Source organism: Panthera uncia (genome assembly GCF_023721935.1).
Source record: "Panthera uncia isolate 11264 chromosome A1 unlocalized genomic scaffold, Puncia_PCG_1.0 HiC_scaffold_17, whole genome shotgun sequence".
In the NCBI taxonomy this organism is placed as follows: Eukaryota; Metazoa; Chordata; class Mammalia; order Carnivora; family Felidae; genus Panthera; species Panthera uncia.
This window is the reverse complement of record NW_026057577.1, coordinates 113,531,096-113,542,925: the sequence shown is the minus strand read 5'-3', so window position 1 is coordinate 113,542,925 and position 11,830 is coordinate 113,531,096. Positions and strand designations below refer to the sequence as shown.

General features: G+C 36.2%; 1 protein-coding gene across 1 annotated transcript in view; it reads left to right on the top strand.

Moving 5' to 3' along the window:
* Window positions 1–1,544: 1,544 nt before the first annotated feature.
* Window positions 1,545–11,830, top strand: part of NDUFS4 (NADH:ubiquinone oxidoreductase subunit S4) — a 111,895-nt gene continuing 101,609 nt past the window's right edge. Inside the window, exon 1 of the mRNA XM_049648079.1 lies at window positions 1,545–1,664. Within this exon, the coding sequence (XP_049504036.1) occupies window positions 1,567–1,664 (98 nt within the window). The 5' untranslated portion in view covers window positions 1,545–1,566. The remainder of the gene's footprint in view (window positions 1,665–11,830) is intronic.

Here is an 11,830-nt window from a genome sequence, read left to right as displayed (position 1 = left end):
AGTATAAACTATACAAAATATCTGTTAATTGTTTATGTCATTGGTAAGTCTTCTGATCAATAGTAGGCTATTAGTAGTTGAGCTTTGAGGAGTCAAAAATTGTATGTGGACTTTCAACTGTGCAGGTCCCCTGAGCCCCTGCATTGTTCAAAGGCCAACTGAATGGTGACCAAGAGTTGTAACTTGGGAGTTACTATAAAATGGTAGCACTCTGGAGATCTTTGTGGTTTTTGAAATAATTCTGAATCTTGATTGTGGTAGTGGTGTCATGAATTAACACATGTGATAGGATGATACAGGACTATCCCAACATTTTACATCAATGTCAGTCTCTTGGCTTTAGTATGTACTAGAGTTATGGAAGATACGATCCATGGGAGAAACTGGCTGAAAAATCTGTACTATTTTTGCAACTTCCTGTGAAATCTATAATTGTTTCAAAATAAAAACTTCAAAAGAAAATTCCCTCTGAGACATTTCTCCTTTGCCTTCCTTCATCTTTCTGTTCATTTCCCTTTTCCCTTGACATGGCTTTCTCTCCTTAGAGCTAGGTGTAAGGTGCTACAGTGTTGAATCTCTTTCTTTTCCTTCTTTCCTTATATATTTTCTTTTAATTCGTCATAATGTGGAACCAAGTTATCCCCCATCTTCCTGTTAATCCTCTTCTTTTAATAATTGTTATGTTTCCAAGGGCTTAATGTTAAAAGCAGGAATCTTAAAAAAAAAAATCTCTTTAAAAACAAAACCCCACAAACTAACCTTTTATTTTCAATAATTCAGTTAATCGTTTTTAAGGTCAGTAGCTTACAATACAAGGATGTTTCCAACACTTGTCTCAGAAGATAATTTTTGTTTTATATACATGAAGCATTAATAATATTCTTGGTGTGTACGTATTATGATTGCACAATCAGAATTTACTGGGAAGGCAGGGGATTTCAAATATTGTGTTCTATTAGTTTTTCATATGAACCTACACGTCAAAAAAATAATCCTTTTCCGGGCCATGTGTCCAAACTGGAAAATATGATCGTTACAACTAGACAACATCAAACTAAATACAGCCCTTTCCTGAGGGCTTGCATACTGAATCTGGCAACACTTTGGAAAAGTACTACTTTAGGTTCTCAAGAACCCAAAGAGCCCTCTGGCTCTTCCAGTGGGCTCAGCCCTAAATATGCTCAGCCCTTTGAAAAAATTATGAGTTGCAGGTGTTTAAAATTTCCATGTTTTTTGCGTTTCTGTGTGTGTATGTGTGTGTGTGGGGGGGGGAGGGTTCTTTTCATTGAATAACCAGTAAACAACCAGTCCTAGCAACAAACAAGGATTACAATTTGTGGATGTAGTATTTACACAATGCACTGCTGCATTTTCTTCCATTCATTTTCCTTCTAATCTCTTTCAATCAAACCTATTACCTCTATTCTGAACTCCAGCATTTAACAAAACGCCAAACAAAAATGAAATTAACAAAAGCCCACTTCATTACGATGTAGCCACAGAAGCTTGAGAACGAAGGAAGTTTGTCCCTTCCGGTGATCCGTTCTGGCGTTTGCCTGCAGCAAGATGGCGGCGGTCTCAATGTCAGTGGCGCTTAGGCAAATGTTGTGGGGGAAAAGGGCAGTGGCTGTAGCGGCCATTTCCGCTTCCAGGGTTCCTACCAGGTAACAGGATTGTCAGGCTTCTTCTTCAAGCTTCTGGGGTCTCTCCACTTTTGGGGAGGTCTCTGCTGGCTGGGTTCCGGAGAAGGCCTCTGGGAAAGCGTTCTCTGCTGACCCTTTCCTCCGGAGAGGGCGGTTGGATTTGGGACTAGCTGCTTTTCAGGGGCACTGGCCAGGCGAGTGGGGGTGTGAATGCGGGGATGAGGGGAGGAGGACCTCTGGTTTCTTGGAAACTTTGGGACTATTGCTGTGAGAGAGGGTCTGTGGGGTGGGGTTGTCTCCAGGGCTGCGAGCCGAGCCCTAGCCCCCAGAGAAGGGGAGGAGTCTCACTGGTTTTTCTCCCCACTTTACGCACCCCCTCCGTTTTTCACCTGTTTGTCCATCACTCCAGGCCTTGTTGGGGTTAAATCCTTCTTTCCCTTACATGGCTTTAAGTGGTATTAGTGGGTTTCTGAACAGAAAGATTGTTTAATTCATCAGACTGCTTGGTTGGAATTCAATGTTAGTGAACATACCATTGCTAGTAATATTGGAAGGTAATTTTTAAAAGGCTGGTGGTAATGCCGGGAGGTTTCCTATCAAGAATTTTATTAAAGCTTCACAATAATTCAGAGATTGTTGCTGTTGTTTTGCTTTGAGCGTTTTTGTGATGGTGCTTTTTTTCCTGACTGCATTAATCCTCGATTTCCCTCTTAACGCGAATTTTCCTGACTGTGGTACTAACACAATAGCATGTAAACACCGTAGTGTGTTTATCTGCAAAGCATTATGTTTTATCGCTATTTCGCTACCTAGTATAAATCAGGGCATGTATTGAATGCCTTTTGCATGCTCTGGAGACTACACTGAGTGTTTAGAATAACACGGGAAGACTGCAGGGACAGATGGGGGTGGTTAAAAATTGAGGGTCTGGTCAAATACTAATTAATTTAGTGTTAAATATAAAGGGAATCCCGAGCGTTAGAACTAGAGTTAATTAGAAAGGATTTGTGAGGTAAATTTTATTAAGGTTTTAGTGTTTTGGGGGGGGGGGGCGGAGAAGAATGTCCTGAATAGGGTCAGTGGCTTATGAAAAGCTTTGAAGGCAATAGTGGATACATACATAATATAGAATTGTTGAAAAATAACGATGCTAAGATTGGGGAAAGGTTAAAAAAAAAAAATTGTAGTGAACTATTGTACATATGACGACTTGAAGAATGGGAAGTGTTTCTCTAAATAAAATACCCGACTGGTTGACTTAGGGCTGTAAGAGAGGTGATCCAAGTTAGTTTTTGTTCTCCTAGACATTATGGAGAATAATTTTGCATTCCCAAGTAATAATGTATTCACAGTAGCCCTAGAACTCAAAACAGAGTTGAAGGGGCCACTGGTGCATGGCTAATTAAGACATGACTGTGTATCTAACTAAATTCTATATCTAAGTCAGCCATTTTGTCAGCAGTTATTGTAGTTGAAGATACTGGATTTTAGAAACTGATGATACCTAGTACTACTTACGCAAATTTGAAGAGTTTCTGTTTGCAAATGTGTTAGAGATTTGAAAATAAAATATTAAATTATGTAAAGTGATCTTTGTTTCACACTTTAAAAAATGTAAGAGACAAAGAAAACAAATTTTAACCACAAGTCAAATGACACATTTATTTGCTTTTTAAAAATTTTATTTTTTAAGTAATCTCTACACCCAGTGTGGGGCTGGAACTCACAATCCTGAGACCAGGAGTCACATGCTCTACTGACTGAGCTAGCCAGGTGCCCCCATTTATTTGCTTTCTGTAACACATTTTTTTGTCCAGAGAACTAGTGATGTTCATCTCCCCTTGAGGGAAATTTATGGCCCTTCTCTCTTACCTATTATTGGCTTTTCATCCTTAAGCATTGTCTTTCCATTATGTTTTGAAGGTAATGAGGATCTGAAAAGGTTGTGTGTGGAAAGAGTACCAATTAATAGGATAATCTAAATCGATAATTCATTTTATTGTAATGCTTAGAGAACATTTGCAAATAATGTAACCTTTCAGATCACTTGAATAAAATGAAGGGTAGAATCAGTAAGGCAGTTGGTAAGGAGGGAGTAGTGAACAAATACTGAAGAAAGTGTGAGTAGAAGGAAAGAAGCTGTTACATTAACTTGTATGAAATTACAATGTATTAGTACAAAACCAGAGTAAACCAAAAAAACCCAACAACATACACACAAGGAGAAAAATTGTTTAAACAGTGTAGATGATTCCGTTGATCTAGTTACTGATAGCTCGTGTTCCAGAGTGAGTCTCAGTTTCCATGTGCTTCTCATTTCTCTGGACTGAATGAGAAGGGGGAAAAACCGGATAAATGGCCCACATTTATTCTTACTTTCCCTGACTTTCTGACAGAATTGTCCAGGGTGAGTTTAACTATTTAGGATTTTAATCTAAAAGCTAGATAAAATGGTGCTCTTTCAAAATAGCAATACTTCGGACTCCATGTTTGATACAGTGTTTTTTGTTCTGTTTTGTTTTTTTAACCTATTTGTGTATTGCCTAGCCCTGTTTCATCACTTTTCAATTTGAACTGAATCTTGTGTTTACCTCAAACACAGTTCTTTAGGGTCTGCATAGGGTGTTAATTAATGACTGTGGTGAGGAGTAAGTGTATAGACTTTTTTTTTTTTTAAGTTTATTTATTTATTTTGAGAGTGAGAGCACGAGCTGGGGAGGGGCAGAGAGAGAGAGAACGAGAGAGAAAATCCTAAGCAGGCTCCACACTGTCAGCACAGAGCCCATCGCAGGGCTCAAACTCATGAACCATTAGATCATGCCCTGAGCCTGAGCCAAAAATCAAGAGTCAGATGCTTAACCACCTGAGACACCCAGGTGCCCCGTGTCTTGATCTTTTTTGTGAGCCTTATTTTGTGTTTCAATCTCTGGCTCTATTGTGTCACACTATTTCCTTTTTCAGCATTAGATAAGCCAGGAACCTTCAGTGAGTAAGATGTGCTAAAGTTGACAGTCCTAAGGTTGACAAGGGTTCTGTGTATATTACACCTTACTGGGAAACTGAGCCCAAATTTGAGAAACATTTAGGACATTTAAAGCCAGTTATTGGCTTCTACTTCAGATAAGATGGATAAATTCCTCTCTGAAAAGCAGCTACTTTCGCTGTCTTTGAAATATATCAAAGCCAAGTTTAGTGAGCTTGAAATATTTCTAAAATACCCTTTAATAGGTTTAATTCTTTTGCTTATTTTTCTCATTGAGAAATACCCATAATGGTTCATGAGGTTTCAGCAGTAGTAGAGATCTTTGTTGAGTTCTTAGGAGAATTAAATATTTTAATACTAATGAATATTAGAATAGTGTCTGGCACATAGTAAACTTTACCTAAATAAACACTACTTTATTATTGGTTTGACTAGCCTGAGTATTTTTCTTTTCATTAATCTTGGTGATAGATATTGTGGTAGATGGTAGTGTTGTTGAAAATATTTGCTTCCGTTTTCTGTGACAAGATTATACATTGCTGCTCCATTAGTCAAGTGACTTGTTTTGGCCAATGAAACGTTACTGGCAACAATATGCCATGTCAGGCAGAAGCTTTAAGAGCTGTCCCATGTTTTGCCATGTCCCTTTTCCCTTCGCCTATAGGATAGACATTTTAGGTGGGATTTTTTTCTTTTAGTCTAGATCCTGGAATGAAGATCACATGGAGCAAAGCTAGAAGCTGATTCTTACAGGTTATATAAAATATAAAGTGACTAAGAAATAAATCTTTGGGATGCCTGGGTGGCTCAGTCGGTTAAGCATCCAACTTCAGCTCAGGTCATGATCTCACAGTTCATGGGTTCAAGCCCTGCGTTGGGCTCTGTGCTGACAGCTCGGAGCCTGGAGGCTGCTTCCGATTCTGTGTCTCCCTCTCTCTCTGTCCCTCCCCCACTCATGCTCTCTCTCTCTCTCTCTGTGTCAATCTCTCTCTCTCTCTCTGTCAAAAATAAATAAATGTTAAAAAAATAAAAAGAAATCTTTGTTGTGAGTTACAAAAATGTTTGAATTTTTGGTTGCCTCAACATAACCTATATTGACCTTTTTTACACACACACACGCATGCATGCAAATGAGCAGGTTTTAGCACATGGACTAATGTATCAGTGAGGTCACAGGCTTTTGGAGGGCTGGAAAAAATTTTTATTTATTTTTGTATACTTGATGGCACCTAGTGTAATGGTTCACAAATAATAGTAAATGTTGATCACGTACGTGAGTAAATACGTATTTAGAGATGTGTGATTGTGAGGAAAAGCAGGAAGCCATAGGTGGTAATTCTGTTAATAGGCTCATCAGTGAAAGCCAAATACTAACCTACATAAGCGTGAATATAAAATATCTACTACATATATTCTTTTCTAATTACTTGCAGTGGTCTGAGATTAAAATATTGACCTGAAACTCTATTAACATCTGGATTGAAGTTGACTTATGAATAGATTTTTTTTGTACTCAGAAATTTCTTTGACAAGTGTCCTGACTCTTTTGTATTCAAATTTTATAAAGAGGTAGAAATGAATTTATTTGGGAAAGGGTGTTCATGGAACATGATAACTTTCTTGGCATAATAGTAACTAAATGTGATTATCAGACTTGCCTTCTGGAAGTTATTTTACAGGAAGTTTTTAAAAATTAATGATACATTGAGCTTAATGGAGAAAGAAGATGCAACTTGGTTCCTTTGTTAGACATGTTTGAAGAAGTTTCTGGGCATGGGTGAATATAGAACAAGACTATTTCACATGGAAAAGCTTCTAAAATATATCCCTTGGTTGTCTAAAGTTGAGAATCATTTTTATAGTATTTGTTCTGAGCACAAATTAATAATAGGTGACCTTTATTTCTCATTGTGTATTAGCCACTGTGTATTAGCCAGTGACTTTACCTGCATTATCTTACATATTTCTCACAGTGATCCTATGAACTTAGGTGTTATTTTTCTCATTTTTCAGATGAGGAAACATTTTAAAATTTACATTGCTAGGAAATAGTCTGGTTTAGCAGCCAAGGAACATGTTGACTTTAGTAATGAGAAGTATATGTCTGCTAAGAGTAAAACCTCAGTGTCTTCTCTGTTTTTCTTTTAGCAAGATGTCTTTATTTGAGAAACTATCTGATGCTCTTTACTTTCACTGTTCCTTTTTGTACAGTGACAGTCTCCAAATGAGGAATTTGTTTTCTTTTTTTTGTAATAAGGATTTTTCCCCCTAAGTTTGGTAATTATTTTTGCTGAGAAACTTTGTATATGTGACTTGATTATGATACTTTCTTACCCCCTTAAACAAAATGCAATAAATACATGTTTTAAACAAGGTAAATGGAATATATTTTTCTTTTTTTCTTACTCCAGTGATCATTAGGAAAAAGTTATTGTATTCTGATGCCTTTAAAAACTATCAAGTGTCTGCTATACTTTCTGAGTTCTTTGTCTGCTTTTTAATAGTGTTTTTGTGTCCTTCCTTGACTGGTCTGCCTCTCTTTAGCAGTTTCACTACCCTTTTTCATTTATCATGAGTTTGAATACCAACCAAGTAAACCTGTTAGGATTTGAGTAAAATAAAGTAGGCTTAATGAAGCTCTGATGATGGCTGAAATTTACTTTGTTGCGATTAAAACCTTAAGCTTTTTTAAGGTTAATAGATAATTACATATAATACATGAGCTCCTATTATAACTTTTCTTTTTTAGTTTGCAGTGTCCAAAGACCCTGATGGAACTTTATTGTACCTGAATTTTGGAGTGGCCAGATTCTTGACAGTGACTTTCATCTAAATATTTTTATATTTTAGCAAACTATTCTAATTCTTTTGCCTTTTATGTAGTGGCATGAGAGCAGTTCAGAATTCCTGTTTCAAATTTTCTTTCTTTTGTCTTATTTTGATAGGTGAATACAACCTTAGGTTCTTTAGAACTAGTTAGTTGCTCAAATGTGACCTTTTTGCATTGACTTAATTTTTTTCCTTTATGGGATCATGCTCCAGTTTAGTGGTTTTTTTAAACCCTTGCTGTACATCAGAATCACCTGTTGTGTGCATAAAAAATTCAGATGTCTTGGCCCCAATATGTATTAGTTCAGTAAGTTTAACTTGAGGCTTAACTCTGGTGATTCTGATGGGAAGCTAGGTCTGAAAATTACCGTTTGTGTGTTTTAAAATACTTTCCATGCTATATCATGAAAGATTTCAAAATGCATTTTTCCTTGGGGGTCGGGTGGAGATTTCCAGAAACAAACAAAAATTCTTCCATCTTTGCACATTTCCCTAATCTAAATTAAGCTTTATGCTTTTCACCCATGCACTGGATGGAAGCTTTTTCTTGGAGAAATTTTCCTTTGAGGGAGAGCAGGCATTTTGGTAATTTTGGAGAAAGCAGGCCATGTTACTCGCTCTCTAGAGACTCTTGTTCTTCCTTTTGGAAGAGCTCAGGTTTAATATAGCGCAGCTGTTGAACTCTGCCCTTCAAAGTTTTAAGAAGAAAGTGTTTTATCCTTTAAAATGGAAATGCCTTTTTTAGGGAGGTGGTCTTTGGCTGGATATAGTTCTCTAAGAAAGTTGCATGCTTTTCTAGAGTTCTTTTGTTTCAGTGATTTCTTAGAATTGTTTCAGATGTTGAGGGCACAGTCTCAGAGTAAAAATCTGGCTGCTTTGTAATATGTTTTGCTGTATCCTTAACAAAGCTAGATGAAGAGTTTATTTCTTTGTGTTTTCTAGGACTTGAAAATATGTTCTTTCCTTTATTCAGCCACTCTATACATAAGTAAATGGTCCTTGAATAGGGTTTACTAGACAAAAGATCCTGTTCTAGATGACTGTTCAGCAAGCCATATGCTTCTCCTAAAAATGTCAGTCTGTCTTGATGAGCTTTAAAGTGAATACAGATGTTTGGCTCTTTTGAGGACTACCACTTTTTGTGTGGAAAGAGCACTTCTTTTTCAGGAGATTTCTTCAATATACTTACAGAAATTTGCATGAAATTTATATTTATAACTTTTGTCTTTTAAGTCTAATGAAATTAGATTTAATTAGACATTAATAATTTGAGTTTAATTTTAATATCCTTAGTATAAATGAGATTTGGGAAAATAAAATAGATCTCAATATGGCTTTTGTTAAGATTTTGTATTTATTTAGTCTTTTTAAAAATTTGGAACTCAAATTTTTACCTTGTAATATTTACCTTTATGCAATGAAAGGTGATATTTTGGCAGGAAGGGTTACCTTTTTAGATGTTCAATACCTTTTACTTTGCTAGGTTAAGGCTAGAAGTAATAGTCATTAGATTCATACAGTGTTTGAGTTGGGAGAAAACTCTAGGATCTTCCTGCCTGACCTTTTGTGTATGCAGGAATCTCTAGAATTTCCTGTTTCTTGATTATCTAACACTTGAGGAATAAATGGTAAATTTCTGGTAACCCTAGAAAACGTTCTACTTTTAGATTCGTTGGTAAGTGATATTCCCTTTAATATTGTGTAGAAAAATTCTAACCCCCATGCACATGTCAGCCTTTCAGATAATTTAAGATATTTGTCATTACTCATTCTCCCCTTTAAGTGTATGCTCTAGACTTAGCATATATTGTGTGTTGTTTTGTTTTTTTACCCTTTATTAATTTATTACCAGATTTCTTAATGATTTACTACCTCTTGGTACTCCTTAGGATATATTCCATTTTGCCAATATCTTTCTTTGAGCTGTATACTGTTAACTAAATGAAATTACCAGAGGTGATAACTTAGTGAGTTGAAATTGAATTAAAGAGAAAAGTTGACTTTAAGTCGGAATTTAAAAATTTTTGTTTTTAAAATTATAAAGAAAAATTCACTTTTCCTTTTGGTGAACAGTTTTTAGAATTTAATACATGTATAGATTTGTGTAATCACCACAGTAGTCAGGGTACAGAATATTGAAAGAATTCATCACCCTGAAAGACTCCATCACCCTGAAAGACTCCCTCATGTTATCCCTCCTGACTCTAGACCCTGGCAGTAAGTTATCTTTTCTTCATCTCCATAGTTTTGTAGTTTTGAGAGTATAATATAAGTGGAACCAGGCAGTATACAATTTTGTGAAGATTGGTGTCTTTCACTCAACATAATGCCTTTGAGATTACCTAAGTTGTTGTGTATATCTATAGTTTATTCTTTTTTATGGCTAAGTAGTAAATATTTTGTGGATGTACCACACAATTTATCCATTCACCCCTTGAAGGACCAAATGGTTTTTTGGTTTTTGGTTTTTAACACTTATAAGTAGAGCCACTATAGTAAATACTTGTGTACAGGAGTTGTATGAACGTGATTTCATTTTTCTAGAGTAGCTACCCGGGAGGGAGATTCCTGGGTCATTGGTAGTATTTGTTTAATTTTATAAAATACTAATAAACCATTTTCCACAGTGGTTGTATCATTTTCCTTTTTCACTAGCAATGTACGAAAGTTTTGTCACTCTGTGTCTCATTAACAGTGATATTGTCAGTATTTTTTAATTTAGCCATTTTAATAGATGTATAATGATGTTTTATTGTGGCTCTTTTTTTTTTTTTATGTTTATTTTTGAGAAAGAAAGTGAGCAGGGGAGGGGCAGAGAGAGGGGGTGACAGAGGATCCTAAGCAGGCTCTGTGCTGTCTGCTCCAGAGCTTGAACTCACAAACTGTGAGATCATGACCTGAGCTGAAGTTGGACATTTAACCAACTAAGCTACCCAAGTTTGTGGTTTTTTAAATAACAGTTTCATTGAGATATAATTTATATTCCATAAAATTCACTCACATAAAGTAAAATTTGATGGTTGTTAGTATATTCACAGTGTTGTACAACCATTCATAGCCAATTGTAGAACATTTTTATGACCCCCAAAAGAAACTCTGTGCCCACTAGCTTTTACTTCTGTTTCTCCCTTTCCCCCAGTCTTAGGCAACCAAGAATCTACTTTCTGTGTCTGTAGATTTGCCAGCTCTGGACATTTCATACAAATGGAATCACATATGATCTTTTGTGACTAGCTTCTTTTACTTAGCATAATGTTTTCAAGGTTTATCCAAGTTGTGGCATCTGTCAATACTTTATTCCTGTTTATTGATAAATAATATTCCATTGTATGGACATACCACATTTTATTTATCCATTAGTTGATGGGCATTGGGGTGGTTTCCACTTTTGATTATTAATGAGTAATGACCTATGAAACATTTGTGTATAAGTTTTTGTTATACATATATTTTTATTCTTTTGGGGATATACAGAAGAGTTGAATTGCTGGATAATGTTGTAACTCTCTGTTTAGTCTTTTGATTAACTGCCAGACTCTTTTTCCAAAGTGGCTGCACCATTTTACATTCCCATCAAGAGTAAAGGAGGGTTCAGTGTCTTCACAACCTTGCTGACACTTGTAATTGTCTTCTTTATTATAACCATTCTAGTGAGTGTGAAGTGGTATCCGGTGGTTTTTATTTGTATTTCCATGATGGCTAACTCATTGTGGTTTATATCTGTTTCCCTAATGGCTAATGATGTTGAACTTTGGGGAAGTGTTTGTTTATATATTTTGCCTATTTTTTAATTGGGCTGTTTGTTTTTTTATTGTTGAGCTCTGAGAGTTCTTAAACTATTCTGGATATAAGTCTTTTGTCATATATGTGGTTTGTAAATATTTTCTCCCAATCTGTAGCTTTTCTTCTTTTAACTGTATCTTTTACAGAGTAAAAGTTTTAATTTATTTGAAGTCCAGCTTACCAGTCTTTTTTTTTAATGGATAGTACTTTTGTTGTCCAAAGAACTCTGCTGAACCCTGTCAGCGAGCCCTCTTGCTCAACTATAGACCCCAACAGTTACTTATGGTACTTTCTTGAGGCCTTGACAAAGAATTTTGCAATGACCTAAACATTCCAACCACCAGACCAGAAGAGCCCAGATAGTGGTGGAATGCCTAGAAGACCACACCTCACCCATCCCCTTCTAGCCCATGATCATAGGCTAAACACATACTGACCCCTACTCATAGTCACACACTCTTTGCCTCTCTTGAACTTACTCCTCTGAACTCTCTCTTCAAAACTCTAGGTGTCCATCTTGCTGGTAGAGGTAGATTGTTAAGGCTCAAGCCTGCCATCTCCCATGGCTGCTGAAATAAATGTTTCCCTTTCT